At 37.2% G+C, this 19,863-nt stretch overlaps 1 protein-coding gene across 4 annotated transcripts in view; it reads right to left on the reverse strand.

Moving 5' to 3' along the window:
• LOC138176135 (scm-like with four MBT domains protein 2) overlaps positions 1–19,863 on the reverse strand; it is a 311,257-nt gene that overhangs the window by 71,271 nt on the left and 220,123 nt on the right. For all 4 annotated transcript variants that reach the window (XM_069106903.1, XM_069106904.1, XM_069106905.1 and 1 more), the window contains one exon: positions 17,632–17,758. In XM_069106903.1, coding sequence (XP_068963004.1) covers positions 17,632–17,758 — 127 coding nt within the window. The remainder of the gene's footprint in view (positions 1–17,631; positions 17,759–19,863) is intronic.

A 19,863-nucleotide genomic window follows, 5' to 3' on the forward strand; every position in this document is an offset into this window, starting at 1 on the left:
CAATCAATTAACAAGCATTTATTAAGCACACAAGAACTAACTTTGCTCTGTAGGAAGAGGGGCATCTAGAACATTTTCATAGACATGTATAGGACTTAGGCAAAATAAAATCATGGTGATTGGAGATGGGAGGAAAGGAGTAAAACCACCTCCTCCTCTTGAAGGAGGTAGCACTAGCCCTGATCCACTCAGGGAGCCAGGGGTTCCCATAAACAGAGGTAAGGAAAAAAAGAATTCCATGTGTGGGGAGGGGGCTTAGGACCTATTAGAAAGTACAAAGGTAAGAGATGGGTAAAGCATGTGTGGAACATCAAGTATGCCAGTGAAGCTGGAGTGCAGAGTACATGAGGGGGAGTAATGTATAATCAGTCTGGAAATATAGGCTCGAGACAGATTGTGAAAGGCTTTAAATACATCACTTAGCAGTGTGTGCTCTTAACCTAGAGTTAAATAAAGCTACTGACATAGATAAAATCACTCTGAAATATGAGTCAGGTCCTCAAATGTACATATATACATTACCATTATTATCAGTTACCTTGAACTTCCAATTTGTTCTCAAAGGCACAAAATTATTATAATTATCATTCAACCCTGACTTTCTTTGCTCAAGTCTGCCATAATTTGATGGGCGTGTAAGTTTAAGCAAAAGAACACGTTTTCTAGAGCATATTTTTCAACAAAGGGTACTGATTAAAAATCGTTCCAGTCCAATATCTAACTCAGTTGGCAAAAAGCAGTATCAAGTAATGAATCAAAAAGTGTCTGCAAGTGAAGCAACTGCCCAAATAACAGCTCTAAATTAATGAAATCCAAATGGAGAAGTGACTCTTGGTAGGTACACTGGAAATCTCAAAGATTCCCAAAGGTGGTCAATAAGGGAAACTCTTCAATGTCTTTTCCCCTTACAGAAACTGTATGTCTTATTATCCTCAGGAAGACACAGCTAAAGGAATTTGAAAAGATAACATAAACACTGCTTGCTTTGCAACTGTTCAATGTATTCATTAATCACTGAGATTCGGGAATTGGATTGATCTATACATCCAAATTTGTACTTTGCTACAAGTAAGATGTACTATGATCAAAGGATTTTACATTAAAGGCAACCTTTCTGGGCAACCAAAAATATACTTACATCCTCCTCTACACTCTAATTTTTCTCCTAATCTTATCACTGAATCAACCATTTAGAGCTTTATTATCTCTATTTATCTGTCACACTGAATCTTCACACTAAAAATTTTCTCATTATGATCATTTTATATACGTTAAGGCCACCTTCCTTTAGCCCTAAACACAAGCCCTTTAAGCTACATAACCATGAGTCACTCAATAAATAATAATTGAGGAAAAGGTCTATTTCTTATATGTAAATGCTCATTTAAAGGTCAGATTAATGAAGGTCAAATTACCTTCAGGAAGTGAAGAAAACCATTTCCTGAAGTGGTAGGACACTTCCCTCTTAATGGGATAAAAATAATAAAAGATCTAAGAATATTTTCTGATGCATGAGCTATATAAATAATCCTGCTAACTGCCATGGTACATTTTTAGACCTTAAAATAGTTCTATTCTTCGACAAGGGGGGTGGTGGTGGTGGAGTAATGTCCTCAGATCAGCTCATATTTTAAACTTCCAAAAAAGCTCTAATTGCCCTTCCGACTGCAATCACTGCATCATGGTATCATTCAACTGCTGACACACAGACAGCTCAGGATGAGAATAGAATTCAGAGTCTAGTTCTATTCAAGAAGTAATTCAAGTCATACTAGAGCAAAAAAAAAAAAAAAGACAGCTTCTATATCCTATTCAGGCATCTGTTAAGCCGCGATTATGTGCCAGGCCCTTTGCTAGGTATTGGGGATACGAAGATACAAATAAAAGAGGGCTCCCTGCCTTCGAAGAGTTTATACTTTTTCTCTGTTCTATATTCCCCGGAGGGGCAGTTCAAATGACAGAAATCTGTTTTCTGAGGGTGTATGACACTATAATATTCAAGAAAGTCACCAGAGTGAGAGCAGAAACATGTGAGAAGCAGAGATGATTAAGAAGGAACTTCAAGGGAAAAACAGACAAGGATTATTACATCCATTTGGTGTCATGAAATTTACAGCTGAAAGGGACCTTTGATATCATCTAGTCCAATCCCCTCCTACTTATTGATGAGAGAAGAGAAGGTCAGATAGGTGAAAGGGCTTGCCCTTGATCTCCCAGCAAGTTAGTGATAGCATTGGGACAAGAAGCTAGAGTTCCTGATTCCTTGGTTCAATGCTTTTTAAATTATTCTGCAACCTTCTCCTTTTTGTAACTCAGTTCAACATTAATCTGGGAAGAATAAAAGCTGCTAATTTGAGTGACAGCTTTGAGCCTTATTCTTCACTTTCTTGGAAACTAAAGGGAGCTCCAAATTTGGATATACTCAGTAGAAGCAGAAGCAGAGGAATGAGAAAATAAAATAATGAAAAGTTGGCTTGATCCTCTGAAGAACCGAAAAATGGAATTATTTCGGCCTTTTGCCTTGCTCTAGCACTCCTCAAGAGTTATAAGTACAAGCATATATTTTGTTGTTTCTTGTTCTAAAGAACGTGCTTTCCTCTATAAAACATATTGGAATCTATAGTCAACAGAAAGGATGAAAAAATATAGGAGAATCAAAGGAACCTTTCACCAAAAGAAAATGCTTTAGGTAGAGAAATGATAAAAAGGGAACAACCATACTAACCCTCTTAGCAGAGGTGATGGCAGAATCTAAAAGGGGTGAAAAAAGAGCGAAGTGAGAAAGGTAATTACTACTAATAAAAATGGGCATAATACATATCATACAAAGGTATATAATTAGTTATACTGAATGCATTAACTTCATCAACTAGTTGCCTGTCCAAACAGGTTGAACAGACATGTGATGTCTTGCATTATTAGTTTATTAAAAGAAAAAAAAATCTTCATTTTTGTTTTCGGTACCTCTAGAAAATGTGACATAACTGGCTGACTTACTCACATTTCAAGATCCTGTGCCCTCTATTCACCAAACACATTAGTTCACTTTTATGGCGATAAAAATAAGGGAGGAAGGATACAATACTGACTTTTGGCTGCACAGATTCTGGATTCTCTGAATGTCATCAATGTATGAATTCTGCCTTGCAGTTATACATGTGCTCACTCCCTTAAAATTGTTGCTAAAAACTCAGTTTCTGTATCTTAACATATGCTAAAAATTGACAATTTGACATTAAACCAACTCTGGGAGTGAACAACATCTTACTTCTCTAACCCCATAAGGCTAGTTAGACTCAGATCAAGACAAGTGTAACAGTATATCTGACCAGTTCACATTACAGTGCCTTGGACACTCACTCTTCATCCTAACAATTCTTAGTTCAAATCGATTTCAGGGGTTCTTCAGAGGCATGGGAACCATTCTAAGGCAGCATTGAGCTACTCAGATTCTGCAAGAATTATTGTCTCTCCCTGCAGTACATCTAATCGTCCCATCTTAAGATCTGAAAGACTTAACTTGGTTGACCAGGTGCCAGCTGGTACCAAATTGGACCTTCAGGTCCTGCTTAAGCCAGAAGAGAACTCCAGAGGCTCTGATGGAATCAATTTTTCCTTTAGAGGTTCAGAAGTAAAGTATAATTTGTTGTACTGATCAGCAAAATATTACCTTACTGCTAAAATGTACCAATGTCCTTTATGGACTATATGCCAGTCTATCACATGGCTCAAATGAACCAAACATTCTGTATCCGTGGGTCACCATTTCCTTAATGGCACCTCTAAACTCAATGACTGCTTGAATTTCCTGACATAAAACATAAAGGCAAAGCAGATAGTTCAATATAAACACAAATAATGTCAAAACTGCACAGTAACTAAAAAACCTTTTTCTATACTCTTACAAAACCTATTCTTGTTATACAGTAAATTTAAATTCACTTGGCAAGTATGTCTTCCTTCTTTTTAATGGGCCTAATCTGATTCAATCATTTTTATGTCCTGGCAACATTAATGATTTAGATAACATGAGTTACTATTTGTTTTTCCTTTCATTTCTGTTTTTTCTTACAAACTAAGGGAACTGCTGCAAGAATACTTCAGAAAATACATGTGTATTTCAATTTTATGCTTTTATTTCTACAAATAAAAACATAATAAAAATGAAATTAGTTTGTTGAAGTCTAGGATTATAATTAAAGTTAATGTACACCTGAGGGAATTTTCTTACTACCCATTGACCTGCCTTTCAAAATCCTGCCTTTTATCTCATTTGGTCCAGGGTTCCCTTTATGTATGTCTACAAATCTGAAGAAAGCAGAAGAATAAGGTAAGAATGATAATACTATAATTATCAAAGTTAGTCATTTTTTTTTAGTGTTTTAAGGTCTGAGGAAGAGTTTGCTTTTTCTATTTATGTATAAAGTTAAAGGTACCTAAAAGCATTTATTACCAATTCAACTGTAAAAAGAAGTTAATAATGAGACTTGGAAAGACGCAATATGGGGTAATGGATAGAGGGTTGGCTGTGAAGTAAAGAAGGCCTGGGTTCAAGGTCTGCCATTGATACATATAGTCCAGGTGACCTTGGACAAGTCACAATTTCTCCATGTTCTAGGCAACTAACTCTCTGGGCCTCTACATTGTAGAGAAAATGCCACTCTGAATAGGGAGTTTCCCCATCAGGAATTCCCTACAGCATAGAAATCACAGGCCCAGTCCTTATCCTGATGCCTCTATTGTTTAGAAAGTGCTTTCCCTTAGCTGTGCAGGTGGTACAAGTACAGTCATCTCCATTTTAGAACTTGCTAAAAGAAAAATAATCGGTGTTGTCTTCATTAACTTCAGAAAAACATATAAACTGCATCACTTATTCATCATCTAAGGTACTTTCCACTCTATTATCTCAGAAGCCTTATTTACTTTTAATGATAACAGCATGGGAAGGGAAAAACTGTATTGACTTTTGGCACCTTCTTTGAATTTCTCATAAATGGTTATGTGACTTGCCTTGGGTATGACATTTAGTAAAAAGAGCTGAGAATTATGGCTTATCCAGATCTTTCTGAATCTGAACTCTGTGATCCAATGTATTAGCTATAAGTATTGGGTTTTATGTCACCTTCATATTGGAAAGACCCGTTGGTCATTAACAAATATATGAAATAGCATCAGATCATAGATTTAGAGCTGAGTCGAGGAGAGCTGAGTCAAATACCTGAGGCTCTTCCCTACAGACTTCCTTCCAAGCTGTCACTGAATCGTGAACCTAAAGTACCCTCAATGATTTCTAGTTTTTATTGTTCATTCATTCAGTCATCTGACTCTCTGTTACCCCATGGACCATAGCACGCCAGATCCTTCTATCTTCCACAATCTATTTCCCCAAATCTGTCCAAATCTTCAAACTTTCCCAACATCAAGGTCTTTTTCAATGAGTCTGTCTTCTCATTATTTGGCCAAAGTATTTAAGCTGGTTTCCAGTTATAATGCCCAAATGAATTATATTCCCAGGTACTGAAAGATGGGAAGATGTGAATGCTAAGTTGATATACATGATTTTTGAAAAATTAGAGATAAGAATGGTAGTGTTACAGGAAAAAAGAAGCAGATGTTATGCTGATTTTCAGAAGAAAAGAGAAAATGAAGTCTATAAACAATAAACCAAGGAGCTTAACTTTGCTTCCTGGAAAAATTCTAGAATATATTATTATAGAGATGGTTTGTTAACATACAGCAAAGAAAAGCTGTGATCACTACAAGTCAACATAATTTCCTCAACAATACTAAACTAATTCACTCAGTTTTGTAAGAGAATAACTATCACTAGTAACTCGGAGAAATACTACACTTACTTTACTTTTAACATAGTGAAGCATTTGGCAAAGTGTCTCATGCTATCCTTGTGGAAAAGATAGAAAAATAGGAACAAGATGGTAACATAGTAATGTTAATTTAGAGTGGTTTCAATGGCCAAACACAAGTAGTTATTGATAGACTAGTGTCAACTTGGGAAAAAGTCTCTTAAAGGAGCATCCAAGGGAACTCTCCTTTAACCCTTTTTTTGAATACTTCTATCAATCATTTCTATAAAGACATGGAAAATATTCTTGTCAAATCATCAGAGGACACAAAGCTAGGAGAGTCAACAATCAGGATCCAAAATTATCTCAACATTGAGATGAAGTTTACAAGATGAAATGCAATAGAAATAAGAAGATATAAATTTATATAGATATAAAACTTTATAGACAAATAGCTGTAAATGTATACTACATTTAGGTTAAGAAAATTAATTTCCTAAGTACAAGAACGGTAGCACTGAAGTTGGATGATCCAGGTTTGGTCACTTATGATGCCTATTTACTACCTATGTGACCTTAAGCAAATCACTTAATCTCTGCCAGGCTTCTGTTTCCTCATCTGCAAAATGAGGGAATTAGCCTCAAGGGCCACTGAGGTCTCTGCCAACTCTAAGAGCCATAATTCTACAATCCGTTTTGTTCATTCTCTCAAACTCTGAATGATCCAAAGTGTCTATAACCACGTGGTATAAGATACATATAAGATCAGTGCTAGAAGTGTTCATTTTTTATGAAATTTAGATCAATAATAACAGGCAATGATTATGTAGCACTTCTGGTTAACAAAGCATTTCACATCTGTTATCCCATGAAGTCATGAATATACATTTTCATTTATTCATGCAGAGTTCCTCTTCCCTCTTCTACTCAAAAAGGATGTCACTGAGACCCTGATTGTTCACGGATGTTTGTAGTGACTGACTAGCAAACACTTATAAATATAAGTGGCATAGAGCGATTCCTAACATTTGCCCACATCTATGTAGAACATCAATATGGTCTTTCTCCCTAAAATGGTAATGCTACAAAATGTTCCCTCTTTTTAGTTAACTCCAACCTCCCAAACAATGTTCATGCCTCACTCAAGGAAGACTTCAGCCTGGCTCCCACCAAAGCTATTCACTATAGAAACACAGACTTCCAACTATTGCTGTAGTGACTCAGTACCAACAGTACCTATTCTACTCATGAGTCTAAAAATGAGTGAAACAAAATCCTGGCCTCTAATGACATTGGACCATTTCGGGACAACCAAGCAACTCAAGTTATAAAAACAAACAAACAAACAAAAAAACTGGAACTCTATCATGCCCAATAGACACTCCCAGCTCCACCTCCCAACCCACATAAGCACATAATTAATTATACACACAATTAAACTTACTTCTATGATGACCTGCTCTCCCAAAATGGCAGGGTAAAATGCTTTGTCCTGCATAGTAGAGAAGGATACTCCTGAGGACTCAAAATCTATAAACCTGCTGATACCTGATAATTTTTGAAGTTTTCTTTATGTAAACCCAACAGGACCAATGCAGTGGATTTGAGCTCTCCAGAGCTGGAAAAGTCTGCCTCTTGCCAAACTTACCGGAGGCTGCTGTTACATCAAGGAAGAATGTGTGTTAGTTCCCTGGCTTACAGATAACCATAGTCTCACAAAAGAACACCCAGATACTACCGTTAGACTACTAGGTCACCATTTGGTCCTCCAGATACCAGAACATGCTGAAATGTCGCACATCCTGCAACAGTCTGTTGCTAAAACACCTGCAGATATGGCTGCAGTCACTGGTAACTTCTCTGAATTCTATCACTGACCTTCTACTTTGGGGGCACAGTATTGTTACTGGCATGATCTTCAACTTGTTTAACAAAATATCCTACTTCATTCCTGCATGGATAAATGGGTTCATGCCCTACATACCTACTCCCAGGTCTTTACAGCTTCTGTAAGAGCATGCCTTCCTTAAATTTTATTGGTTGGGGCACCCAATTTATTTTTCAATTGCAAAAAGCTTTTCTGAACTTGCTAGGCAATGTTATAATATGATATAAATATCAATATATCTATGGCTTAAGACTGGGAGCAAATTTGAAAAAGAAACCATACATTTAATTCATACTTTAAGAACTTCCCAGGACACCAATAAAATGTCCTCTGCACCTTCATAGATTTCACACAAAATTGCAACCTTCATGCCTTTCATTGTAATTATGATTTTCATCTTCACACACATTCCCATTCTTCCTATCTTCTCACTGGTGTTTACTGTTACTTCTGGAGGAAGAAACCTCCAATTCAAACCAACCTTACTGCTCAATAAGGCCAAGGAGAACACCATTAATGTGCAAGAATACCCCTTCCACAGGGGATGAAGTGCAGTTATGGATTTAGCATGAGTTGATCACAAAACTTACCCACCAACATCATTTGTTTTGTCTAGTAAAGTCTCTCTCACTGACTTGAGGTCAATATTTTCTGACATGCTCTAGGTTGAGCCAATTAGGTCAATGTGTCTGTTCTCAATTTTTAGCAAAATAACTCCTTGCCCAACCAAATCTCCTTCTAGGACCCAGAAAATCTAATCCTTAATTCCAGAGAGTACTAAGGAAAATAAATAAATGAATGAATAAGCATTTATTTAGCATCTAGTATTTGTCAAACACTACGCCAAGTGCTGAGGGTACAAATAACAATAAAAGCAAAACAGTTCCAAACCCACAAAGAACATATATTCTAACTGGGGAGGCAATAAAAAATGGGAGTGGGGACTAGAAAGAGGCAATTAGGTCTGCACAGAGAGGGTGAGTGGATCGTAGAAAACTACACTGACACACCCCATCAAGGAATAAAGACAAAGTGGATTTGATTGTGGTTCATGGTTCAAGAACCAAGGGATTAGAGGGCGTGAGTTGTGGGGAGAAAAGAAGTACTGCAAGTGGTACTAGAAATGACAGCCAGGTATCATACAAAGGCAGCCAGATCTCTGAGTGCCAGAAGATGAAAGGTATGTTAGAGGAAGACTCAGTCTCTGACCTTAAAAAATGCAAGCACTATTTAAAAATGCAAGCATTATTAAAAAATGCAAACATTATTTTCTTCATCTGTAAAATGGAGAGATACTTTACAGGATGTCTATCCATCTAGATAGGTATGTATAAGTATTTGTATGTGTATCTCCCTCTTTCTCTCTATTTGGTGTGTGTGTCTATATGTGTGTGTATGCATATGAGTATGTATATATGTATATCCTATATTGATAGATAGATAGATAGAGATATAGATATATAGTTGTATGGGGAAAACAGCACTGGGCTCCCACTTATACCCTGCACAAAGTGCCTTGTCCTTCAGCCTCCTTGGGCTTCATTAGAGCCCCATACCACTTTCTTAGTTTGCTGCTGCTTAGGGGAATATATTCTATCAAATCCCTCATTCTCTGCACAATTGTGCCTTCTGTAATGCTGAGTTCTCTCTCCCTTCCCCCTCCTGCCCTCCCTGCCACTTCTGATCTACTCTGTCACCTAGCCAGAGTCCAAGGAGGAAAAGTGAATTAGATAAAAGGGAGCTGGAAGTGGAGGGTTCTCAAAAGCACCGTGGTCTGTGACTTACATAACTTGCCAACTTGAATTATCTTACCAGTGCAATAATTATTTCTGATGTCAAAATATGTATGTATATATGTGCATGTGTATACATACATGTATATGTACACACACACACACACACACACACCTGTGACCCACTGGCTTTCTTGCTGTTCCTTGAAGAAAGACTTCCATTTGTTCCACTGGATTCACTGCCCTTCCATCACACAATCCTGGTCATTTCCACCAGCTGTCCACCATACATGGAATGCTCACCCTCCTCATCTTTCTCTTCTAGCTTCTTTCAAATCCCAGCTAAAAATCCCACCTTCTACAGGAAGCTTTTTCCAATCTCTCTTAATTCTGGTGCCTCCCCTCTACTGATTATTTCCAATTTATCCTATGCATAGTTATTTGCATGTTGTCTCCCGTATTAGACTGTGAGCTCTCTGAAGACAGCGGCTGACTTTATTACCTTTCTCTGTATTCTCAGTGCTCAGCACATTGCCTGGAACCCTGTTATTCAGTAGTGTCTGACTCTTCATGACCCCATGAATCACAGTACACAAACAGTGTCCATGGGATTTTCTTGGCAAAAATATTGGAGTGGTTTGCCATTTTCCCTCTTCAGTGGATTAAGGCAAATAGAGGTTAAGTGACTTGCCCAAGGTCACATATCTAGTAAGAGTCTGAGGTTAGATTTAAACTCGGGTCTTCCTAACTCCAAGCCCAGCTCTCTATGCACTAAGCCACCTCCCTCAAACACAGCAGGTGCTTAAAATAAGTGTTTATTGACTGAGGGGTCAGGTGGAAATGTATGTGAAAGCTCCCATGTTATTCAAATGTAGAATTCTCTTTCCTCACATAGGGCTTTGAAAAAAAAAAAAAACCAAGAACAAATGAAAAACTGTTCAAAAAGAAGGGGTATGTCCTCAACATCAGCCACTGGGAACAAGGTATGGCATTCTGATTAGACCCTGGCTCAAAATGAAAAATGAAGTTTTTAAAAAGACTAGGAGCATTTGTTCTCGGAGACATGACCTCCAAGAGCAGCAGATACAGAGCCTTCTAACTCCAAAGTACTTCACAGCTAAGGAAGACAAGGAACCATGAAGGCAAGTCGGTCTACTGAGTGACTTCAGAAATCCTTCTGATGCACACTTACCCGAAAAAGAAATCTGACATGTGTATATAAGGCTACTTGGAAATTTTTTTTCCCGTGCCTGGTTTAATGTGGCTACTATGCTGTTGGCACTGACAGAGTAAATATTAGTTATGATTATAATGGCAATGATGACAATAATAGAAGTGATTATCTAAAGCAGAATGTTTATATAAAAGAAAACCCATTCCCAAACACCAAATCCCATCATCACAAATCGTTCTTGATGACCGTCAGAAGCTTTTCTGAAAGAGCCTGGAATCATTTCCAAACACGCACCTAAATAAAAATACCCCACTCACAGATCTGTTATTCATTCCTCACCCTCCAACATCTGCTCCTTTACGAGCCCTTGAAAGGATATGCAACTTCAGAGGAGTCAACCATTATACCAAAATGATCATTTTAATTATCTAAAAGTGGTCCATCAACGACTCGGTAAAAATACTTCAAATCAATTTAATGCATAAAAATAACTAATATAATTAGTGACAAGCACTTTGCAATTTTAAAGTGTGATTTCAATGCTCCATAATCAGAAAAACCACCATCATAAAAATAATTTAACAGTTATAAAGTGACCAGAATGAACCTTCATTGGCTCCCCCCTCTCCCCACCCTGGACTTAAGAAAAGAAAACGTAATAAATGTAAAACTATGATTAATGAGAAGTATGATTAATCTGTCACTTCAAACATTAAAAGCTAAACAAGGGCAAACAATCAAGGAAAGACCAGCAGGAATTTTTGTTTTCTAAGTGATGGGTGAGAGGCCTGATTTTCTGTAAGCTTTTCAGCTGCTTTAAACCGTTCAGAAAGAATTAGATTTAGCCTATATTGAATGAATCTGGGATCTCATCTGACATGTTTTCCCTTCCATCAGGGCAGATCAATCTTATCTGAGGTTTGTCAACATTCTCCAACAGACACTCCAACAAAATTTTTTTCAGCATGTTATGGAATACAGCCTCTACACCCTTTTACATACAGAAGGATAGTAACAGTGTGGCACCAATGTTGTCAGTCACGTTGTTCTTCCCTCTCACCACAGGGCTGACCCATCTCCTTTTCTGATAACATATAGTCCTTATTCTATATGCACAGGACATTATGGGAAATATGCTAAAACTACCATACATCCCCCTATTGCCTTTAGAGTCGCCCACGACTTAGATTCTTTGGAGGTTGTGATATTTCAAGATTCACAGACATAATGTCATCATGGAGGGAAGAACGATGTTGAATATATGCAGTTTTGCACTAAAATTGTTAAAAATCTGTTACATTTTTCCCCAAATTCAGTCCACTCTCTTTCTACTCAATTCTAGAACAACCATCTAGTGTCTGGTCTAAACAAATGAATTTACCTAGATAATTATTTGCTATTGTTCAGTCATTTCAGTTGTGTCTCAGACTTCAATTTCTTGACAAAGATACTGGAGTGGTTTGCCATTCCCTTCTCCACCTCATTTTACAGATGTGAGGTAAGTGTGGTGAGGTAAGTGTGGTAAGGTAAGGTGTGAGGAAAGTGAGGTAAACAGGGTTAACTGACTTGCCCAGGGTCACACAGTGTCTGAGGCCGGATGTGAACTTGGGAAGATGAGTCTTTCAGACTTCAAGCCCTGCATTCTATCCACTGTACCATGTTGTTCAAGCCCAGGATAATTAGTAGCTACATTTTTTTAACTCATTTAATTGTATCTGTTTGGACTATTAGAAAGCTCTCTTTTGAGTAATCATGGATCTCAATAAAAGAGGCCCTAGGAGGGTTTGATTCCAATGAGCACAATACCATATACCAACAGCAACATCTGGAATACCTCTCCATCGATATGGAATCTCTTTTCCATTTGGATCTTGTTGAAGGCATCCTCCATGACTGGTGCAAACAACTTTGGTGATTATACATCTCCCTGGTCTTAGACACTGACTGACATTAATCATCAGAGTCACTGAACAAAGATATCTTTGTGGCTATATTTCTCAAAGAATACTGTATGATTTTAACATATGCATGACAGACCCCTTCTTATAAAAGCCTTTAAAGATGAGCTTTGTTCTATCAAATCAAATGCTTTTCTGTAATGAACAAACACACAATAGAATCTTGTATTTGCTGCATATTTTAGTCAGTTATGCAACTTGCACACACAGAAAATGCTGTAGAGAATTATTTATAACAGCTTGCCTTTCCCCTTTTCTTATTTTCATCAAAGGTACTCTTCGATGTACCTTCTCTATCATTTTTTGAAATTTTTCCTATTTTTACAGTGGTTTTTAAAAAGTGTGAGGAAAAAAAAAGCATTTTGGGGACATAGTTATTGATTTATTCTCAATCCCCTAGTAGAAGTAATTATGTCATCTGTGATTTTTTTGCTATTCTTTTGGGATCTTTCCTTTGAAGGATCTTGTAAAATGATCCCTTGATATTTCAATATAATAATGATCTATATCACTGTTCTACAAACTTTTCTAATTACATCCCCTTATCTGTAAACATTTTTGAGCACATACCCCCAACAATATATATTTATTTTTAAATGATACGTAAAAATGTGTGCAAAAATAGACATTTTAAAACATGACATAAAGATGAAATAATAAAAATATTATTAAATTATATAAACGTTTTTACTCTCTAAGAATACTTTTTATACACTTTTTTCAATGAGAGCAAAGTGATTGAATACTTTATTTTCAAAAAACTTTGTGCATGTCCTATAGATTTGTAAATAATAAATGATAGTGAATATTCAGTTAATCTAACCAATGTAGCTAACCTAGCATGTTAATTTCTTTTTTATATTTAGAATTATTTTTACTGAATATTACACAATATAACAATCAAATAACAGATCCTAAAAGTCAGAAAACATAACAGCTTCTCAGCAGGAGTCATGTCTTTCTGTATATATTCACATGCACAATGCAGAAACAAAAGTGAATGGACTGATTTCAACTCCTCACAAAGTCTTTAATATGAATTCATTCTATTTCTTTATGAGCTTCTACTGACATACATTAATTTCCTACTGATGTTTGATTATTTTGGTTGTGTTTCTCTAAGAGTCTGAGAAAGTAGAGAGATCAGCGGGAATTCCTGAGTGCAGGATGGGGGTAAATTCATAATCAGGCTAGGAAGGTAGGTTAAGGGCAGGCTATGAAGGGCTTTAAATGCCAAAGAAAGGAGTTTACATTTGATAGTGGAGCCAAGAGGAAGTCACTGGAGAGAACATGGTCAGACCTGTGTTTTAGGGAAGTCACTTTGGTAGGTATGTAAAAGATGGATGGAGTGGGGAGACCAACTAGAAGACTATTTAATAGACCGGGAAAGGTGATTAAGGTTTTAATGAGGGTGCTGACTATGTGGGTGAAAAAGGACAGATATGAGAAAAAGGACAACACAGAAAAGACATGATGTACAACTGAGTTGAGGATGGCACTGAGGTTGGGGCACTGGAAGTGACGGGAGAGCCCTCAACAGAAACAGGGGACCATTTGGGGGAAAAGATAACATAATGAGATCTGCAGCACAGAGTATAAGCCATCCATGCTTGGTCATCTCATTCTGTCTCATGTAAAACAAAAAAGAGGAGGGGGTGTAGAAGGGGCTCTCACTCACCAGTCACTCCTCTGAGAAGCTAACTTCCTTGTTACAATGAATGAATCTAGGGCAAAGTAAAGGTGTGCTGTGGGATGGAAAGCTTCCCAATGGCACAAGAATAGCTACTGACATGGGTGTTCCAGACCATTTGATTATAACTGCCCCGAGAAGCCAAAATCTGATAGGAATAAGTAGGAGGGTGGGAGCTTGCACAGTGGCAAGAGAAGGCAGAATGGAGGGAGTGCTTATCCAATAACTGGTGAATGGCTGTGCTGGAGAGAAGACTTGTGATTGTCAACATCTCACTCTCTGTTTGGCAGACCACAGCAGAGATCATACCTTGGGGTCATGCTGTGGCTCCCATTTTGGAGACTAAGAGTCTACAGACTTCTTCAGTGTACACTTGGTCTGATCCAACTACTTTTGCTATCTTCACAGTCATTTCTACTTCCTAAAGGAGAAGTTCCTCCAGTATTAACAACAACAATAGTATGCAAAACATTTGTTCCATTTCTTTTAAGTTTATCTATCATCCTCCTAACAGGAGGACATCTACCAATATTCTATGATGCTGTGGTATACAGTTGGGTTTTATACCATGTATTTTGAAGAGTTATCCTTGCCTCAACTATTTTATAAGTGAATGGCTCTGAATACTCCCCTGCAGAGTTCTGCAGATATATTGGTATTCTAAATCAGTGTTGGCCTCGTCTGCTATGGTTTTTTCTTTGGTATTTTCATCACTAATAATGGTTTGGGGGCTCTTAGTACTTCCTTGTTACAATGAATGATTTACTATTGTTTGTTTTTGCTGAAATTGTTGGTAGTTAAGATCAATATTTTTACTTCTTACATTTTCTGGCAATGACGGCTTATTTTAATATGTCAGGCTGAAACCATTATAACTGTCCTGGTCAAAGGAGCTGAACGTCTGCTGCATGCATTGTATGCTTCTATGGTTGATTCTGATAGAACTTCCCACATCAATTAGCCAGACATTTCTTTTCAGTTAGCCTAGAATGAACTTTACTTTTTGTGATGTTATTTCACAATAACATCACATTATCATGTCTTCACCACCTTCATTGTCTCTCATGCAAAAAACTGTGCATGACACAAAAACATGAGACTTCCAAATAGCCTTTGGACTTCTTTTTTTTCCTTTACCTGAGACATTTTTCAACATAATTTTTGTCATCTTTTCCTGTACCCAAATTTGCATTGAAATAATTATATTAAAGGTTTAAAAACACAGGTTAGAATATATCAGATTGCTTGCCATCTTGGGGAGGGAGAAAAATTTGGAACTGAAAATTTTATAAAAAATGAATGTTGAAAACTATCTGCATATAATTAGGAAAAAGAAAATACAATTTACTAAAAAAAAAAAAAACCAAAAACAAAACAAACATAGGTTAGAATACTAGATTCAAAAGTACTCTTTTTAAAATACTTGTATATGGTCTAGGAAGTTGGACATTCTACATTCCAAATCTAGTATAAGTATTCTATGTTAATAAGACTTCAAATTACAGGTCAGTGACCATACTTCAAAAGTGTGAGGAATAATTAAACAAACGCTAAATGAAATATTCCAAAGTACAACAGCATCCAAAGAAGACGACTGAACAAGATGATTATTGCTTGAAAAATTAAATGTTGGATGTTTCTCATAAAAGCTTGAGATCCAGAAGGCTATAGAATCTAGGCATTAGATACAGTGTCAAAAGGCTTGAAACTGAATCCCAGGAACATCTTAATGGCTCTGTTAGCTTCCCACCTATAAAATTCAGGACACTATTACTGCTGTGTTTGTTAACTAATTAACAGCTGTAAAGCACTCTGAAAATATAAGCTGCTAAATAAATAATGACTGCAGAGGAATTTTAAACATAATGTGTTAAATAATAATGAAACATGGGCTTCCAACTTTACCATTTTTGTTTTCAAAGAAAGAATGTAAACAAACCTTAAGCCTTGGAATACATGTTTCATCCCAGTGCAAATTAAATTCAGTGTTTTGGAAATACAAGAAAAATCTTATTTCTCCAAGGATAGCCAACTCAGTCCTAAATGTGGTAATGAAAACAAAATGCAATCTCTCTCTTCTGTTTAACCCTAACAGACCATGCCATTTTGAGATGTACTAACTTGAGAAATTGGATCTTTTAGAGGATTATTCTATTATTCAACTGGACCTCAAAGTGCAGTATATTGACTGCGTGAGTATAAAAGTCAATATTACAATCCCAATGACAATTATCATTAAAAGTAAGTGTTAATGAATTTTAAAGTATTTCTTGGGGACTAACGGTGCCAACACAAACAGAATCCTTTTAAAAGTTAATGCCCAGAACAGTTACTCTTCACCTTTCCCAAACCAACATTAGAATGTAAAATGCCATAGAGCTGGGAATGAGTCTCAGAAGACTACAGACCTACCAAGGAACCTTTGATTTTGTTGGACTTATTTTCCAGGGACTCCAAAGGGGATGGGAGAAAAGCCAAAGACACCTCTAAGAGCTTCCAAACTTTATGCTTAGATGTCAATGTTAAGGCCTTCTAAGATAAAAACCACAGGTCCGGAGAGCCAAGATCATTCCAATATACCGACACAAGCTAATTTTTTGCATTTTCTTTTCAGTAAGACATACTTATCTTATTAAGCGTCTGAAATAACAATATTAGGTGTTACAGAAAAACAAAGTGTTGGTGAGATTTTTTTTTAAGCTCAGATCCATTCTAATTACTTCTTCCTGAAAAAGTGGCAACAGAAAACTATAGATTTATCTCTAAGGTATCCAAAATCTCATTAGTGTTTCACTCTTTGGAGAATACGATTCTTCACCTTCCCAACTCTACTGATCGTGTTTCTTTCCCTACACAGAGCATACATAAGGAGTGATCTATGCAGCAATGGAAGAATCCAGCTAAAATCCCATTCATTATACATCCGAGACAAAAGCTGATCCATTCTATTCTTTTAGAAAATATAAAACAAAGCATCTACTAAAGATAATGAAGCAAAAATAATGCAAACAAATAAATAATGCAAACATGCAAATATTTTATCTAGATAATAAGGCCCCACCATTCCAGTTTTAGTGACTCATGTTAATCTGATTGTAGCATTAGCTTTTATGATCATACAAGCAAAAAGACCACTGTGTTCCAAACATAATTATCTCACCAACATCTCATTTCATGAAATTATTAGTTAAGAAGAGAGGCTCAGAATGAATTTATATTTGATTAGTTTCACTTACTTAAGAATATTGAATAACTTAAGACTAATTTGCATAAAAGAAGAGCAAAGGCAGGGTTGCTGGGGGAGAGACTACTAGAGGAGCTGAATTCACATGCACACAGGACGATGCTCTGAGTGTCTAAAAGGCTCTTGTCACACGTACATACCTTCCAAGTGAAGCCACATCAACCTTCCCTTCACACTGACGATAGAGGCCACACAGAGTTCCCCTGGGTTCCTGGGGTTTACAACTTCAAGCTTCATGTTCTTTGTAAAACCACGGCTGAATGATGTCTGAAAGGAAGCAAGCATGCATGTTGAGTCAATATGCACTAAGCCATGGTGAGATGAAGTAATTAGACTGTGCAGAGAGAAAATGTAAGTTTTCATTCCACCATCAGCATGCCAGAGCAATTAAGAGAACTGGACATTATCTAATCCCCTTCTTTTATAAACGAGAAAACTCGGGACCAGAAGTGACTCGTCCAAGAATTAAGCGGCAGAATTGGGATTCACACTCACATCTTCTGACTCATAGTTTCTTCATTATGTTAGTTCATCCAATCCAGCTCCATTTCACTCACCAATAAAATAGTGGAAGAATGGAATCATTCCTCCACCTTCTTTCCAATATCCATTAGGACTGATCGGATGTCCTGTCAGGGGGGAAAACTCACAGCTGGAAGCTAATTTATAAAGGATCAATAGCAAAGCAGTTACCTATGAGTTTGCTTTACTAAGCATTTAACATGTGTCAAGGCCCATAGGTCTTTGTAGCTCTTAGGTCATTATAGAGTTTAAGTGGTTTCCAGAGATTCCTGGGAAGGCATTTTAAAAAGGCACACATGAGCGGGACCTGCCACGTATCTGCAAATCCCCAGAAAGCTTTTTTTTTAAGAGGGGGGAAGGCAAGGAAATGTGGGTTAAGTGACCTGCCCAAGGTCATACAACTAGGTAAGTGTCAAGTGTCTGAGGCTGCATTTGAACTCAGGTCCTCCTGACTCCAGAGCCGGTGCTCTTTTCACTGCGCCACTTAGTTGCCCTCCCCAGAAAGCTTTTATAGCTTCTTGTAGGTCTAGCCTTCTTGGCAGCAGCTACATGGCACAGTGGATAGAGTGCTGGCCTTGGAGTCAGGAGGCCCAGAGTTCAAATTTGGCCTTTGACACTGACTAGCTGTGTGACTCTGAACAAGTCACTTAACCCTGCTTGCCTCAGTTTCCTCATTTATAAAATGAATTGGAGAAGGAAATGGCAAACCATTCCAGTATCTTTGCCAAGAAAATCCCAAAGGGGGTCATAAAGAGTTGGACACTACTGAACAACAAATTTCTTGGCTTAATATTTGAGGATAGGAATAAGGACAGGGCCTGGACCTAGATAACTTCTCCAGCATCTGGAGGCATCTCCCTCTATGAACAGAGTTTGGCACCTTCTTAACTTGTGGTCTTAAAAACCGTCTAGGACACTGAGACATTTAAGTGACTCATCCATGGTATGTCAGGGGTAGGATATGAACCCAGTTTTTCTTGACTTAGAAATCACTTACTTCATCACATCACACTGCCTCTCATTATCATCTGATGATAACATGTAATATTCTGAATGGCATTTCATTCATAAACAAGGATGATGACCCTTCACCAACTAATCTGTCATTTTCACATCACCCTTTGTCAGATAAGAACCATGAGAAATGGTACTGAAACCCAAATGTCTAACTTGATTTTCCAGAATCAAGGTTCAAAAAGATTGTAGACAGATCTTACAGGTGATACTGGAAGTATTGGCTAGATACAAATGATATTTTTCTTTTTCTAGTCTGTGAGCACGGTCATCTCTCAATTCTGTGTGCTAATGGGAGATACTGAGGGCATCTGTGGATAAAATCTCCACCTAATTCCCAAAGTTCATTCCCCTTGTAGATCCACTCCTGACTCTATGGACATCTTTCTCCATCATACTCAGCAGCCTTCTCACCCTGGAAGATCCTTCTGCTCTTGTGATCTCCTTTCTGAACAATGAATTTCTCCCTAATTCCTAAAACAGAAGCTCTTCCAGAACCTCCAATCCCCCTGGTCTTCAGCTCCCTTTAATACATTATCTTCCCTCATAGAATATAAGATCTTTGAAGGCAAGAACCACCTTTCTCTTTAACTATATTTGTATTCTTAGCACTTAGCACAGTGATATGTATTTAAAAAGCACTCACCATTAATTAACAATTTCATTGTCACTCCTGGACTAACCTTTAAAAACAATACCGGATAATGAGAAACATAACTTCCTTTCTGAAATCTATTCTACTTGAAGACAATTAAGTGAAATTTCATAAAGATGACTAACCTCACTGTAAGTGAACTTTTAAATTTGCTTTTGCTTTTATATTCAGAATAATGTCA

Source organism: Petaurus breviceps, unplaced genomic scaffold (assembly GCF_028583685.1).
Source record: "Petaurus breviceps papuanus isolate PSGF00001 unplaced genomic scaffold, PetGlider_PUasm1.0 81, whole genome shotgun sequence".
Classification (NCBI taxonomy): domain Eukaryota; kingdom Metazoa; phylum Chordata; class Mammalia; order Diprotodontia; family Petauridae; genus Petaurus; species Petaurus breviceps.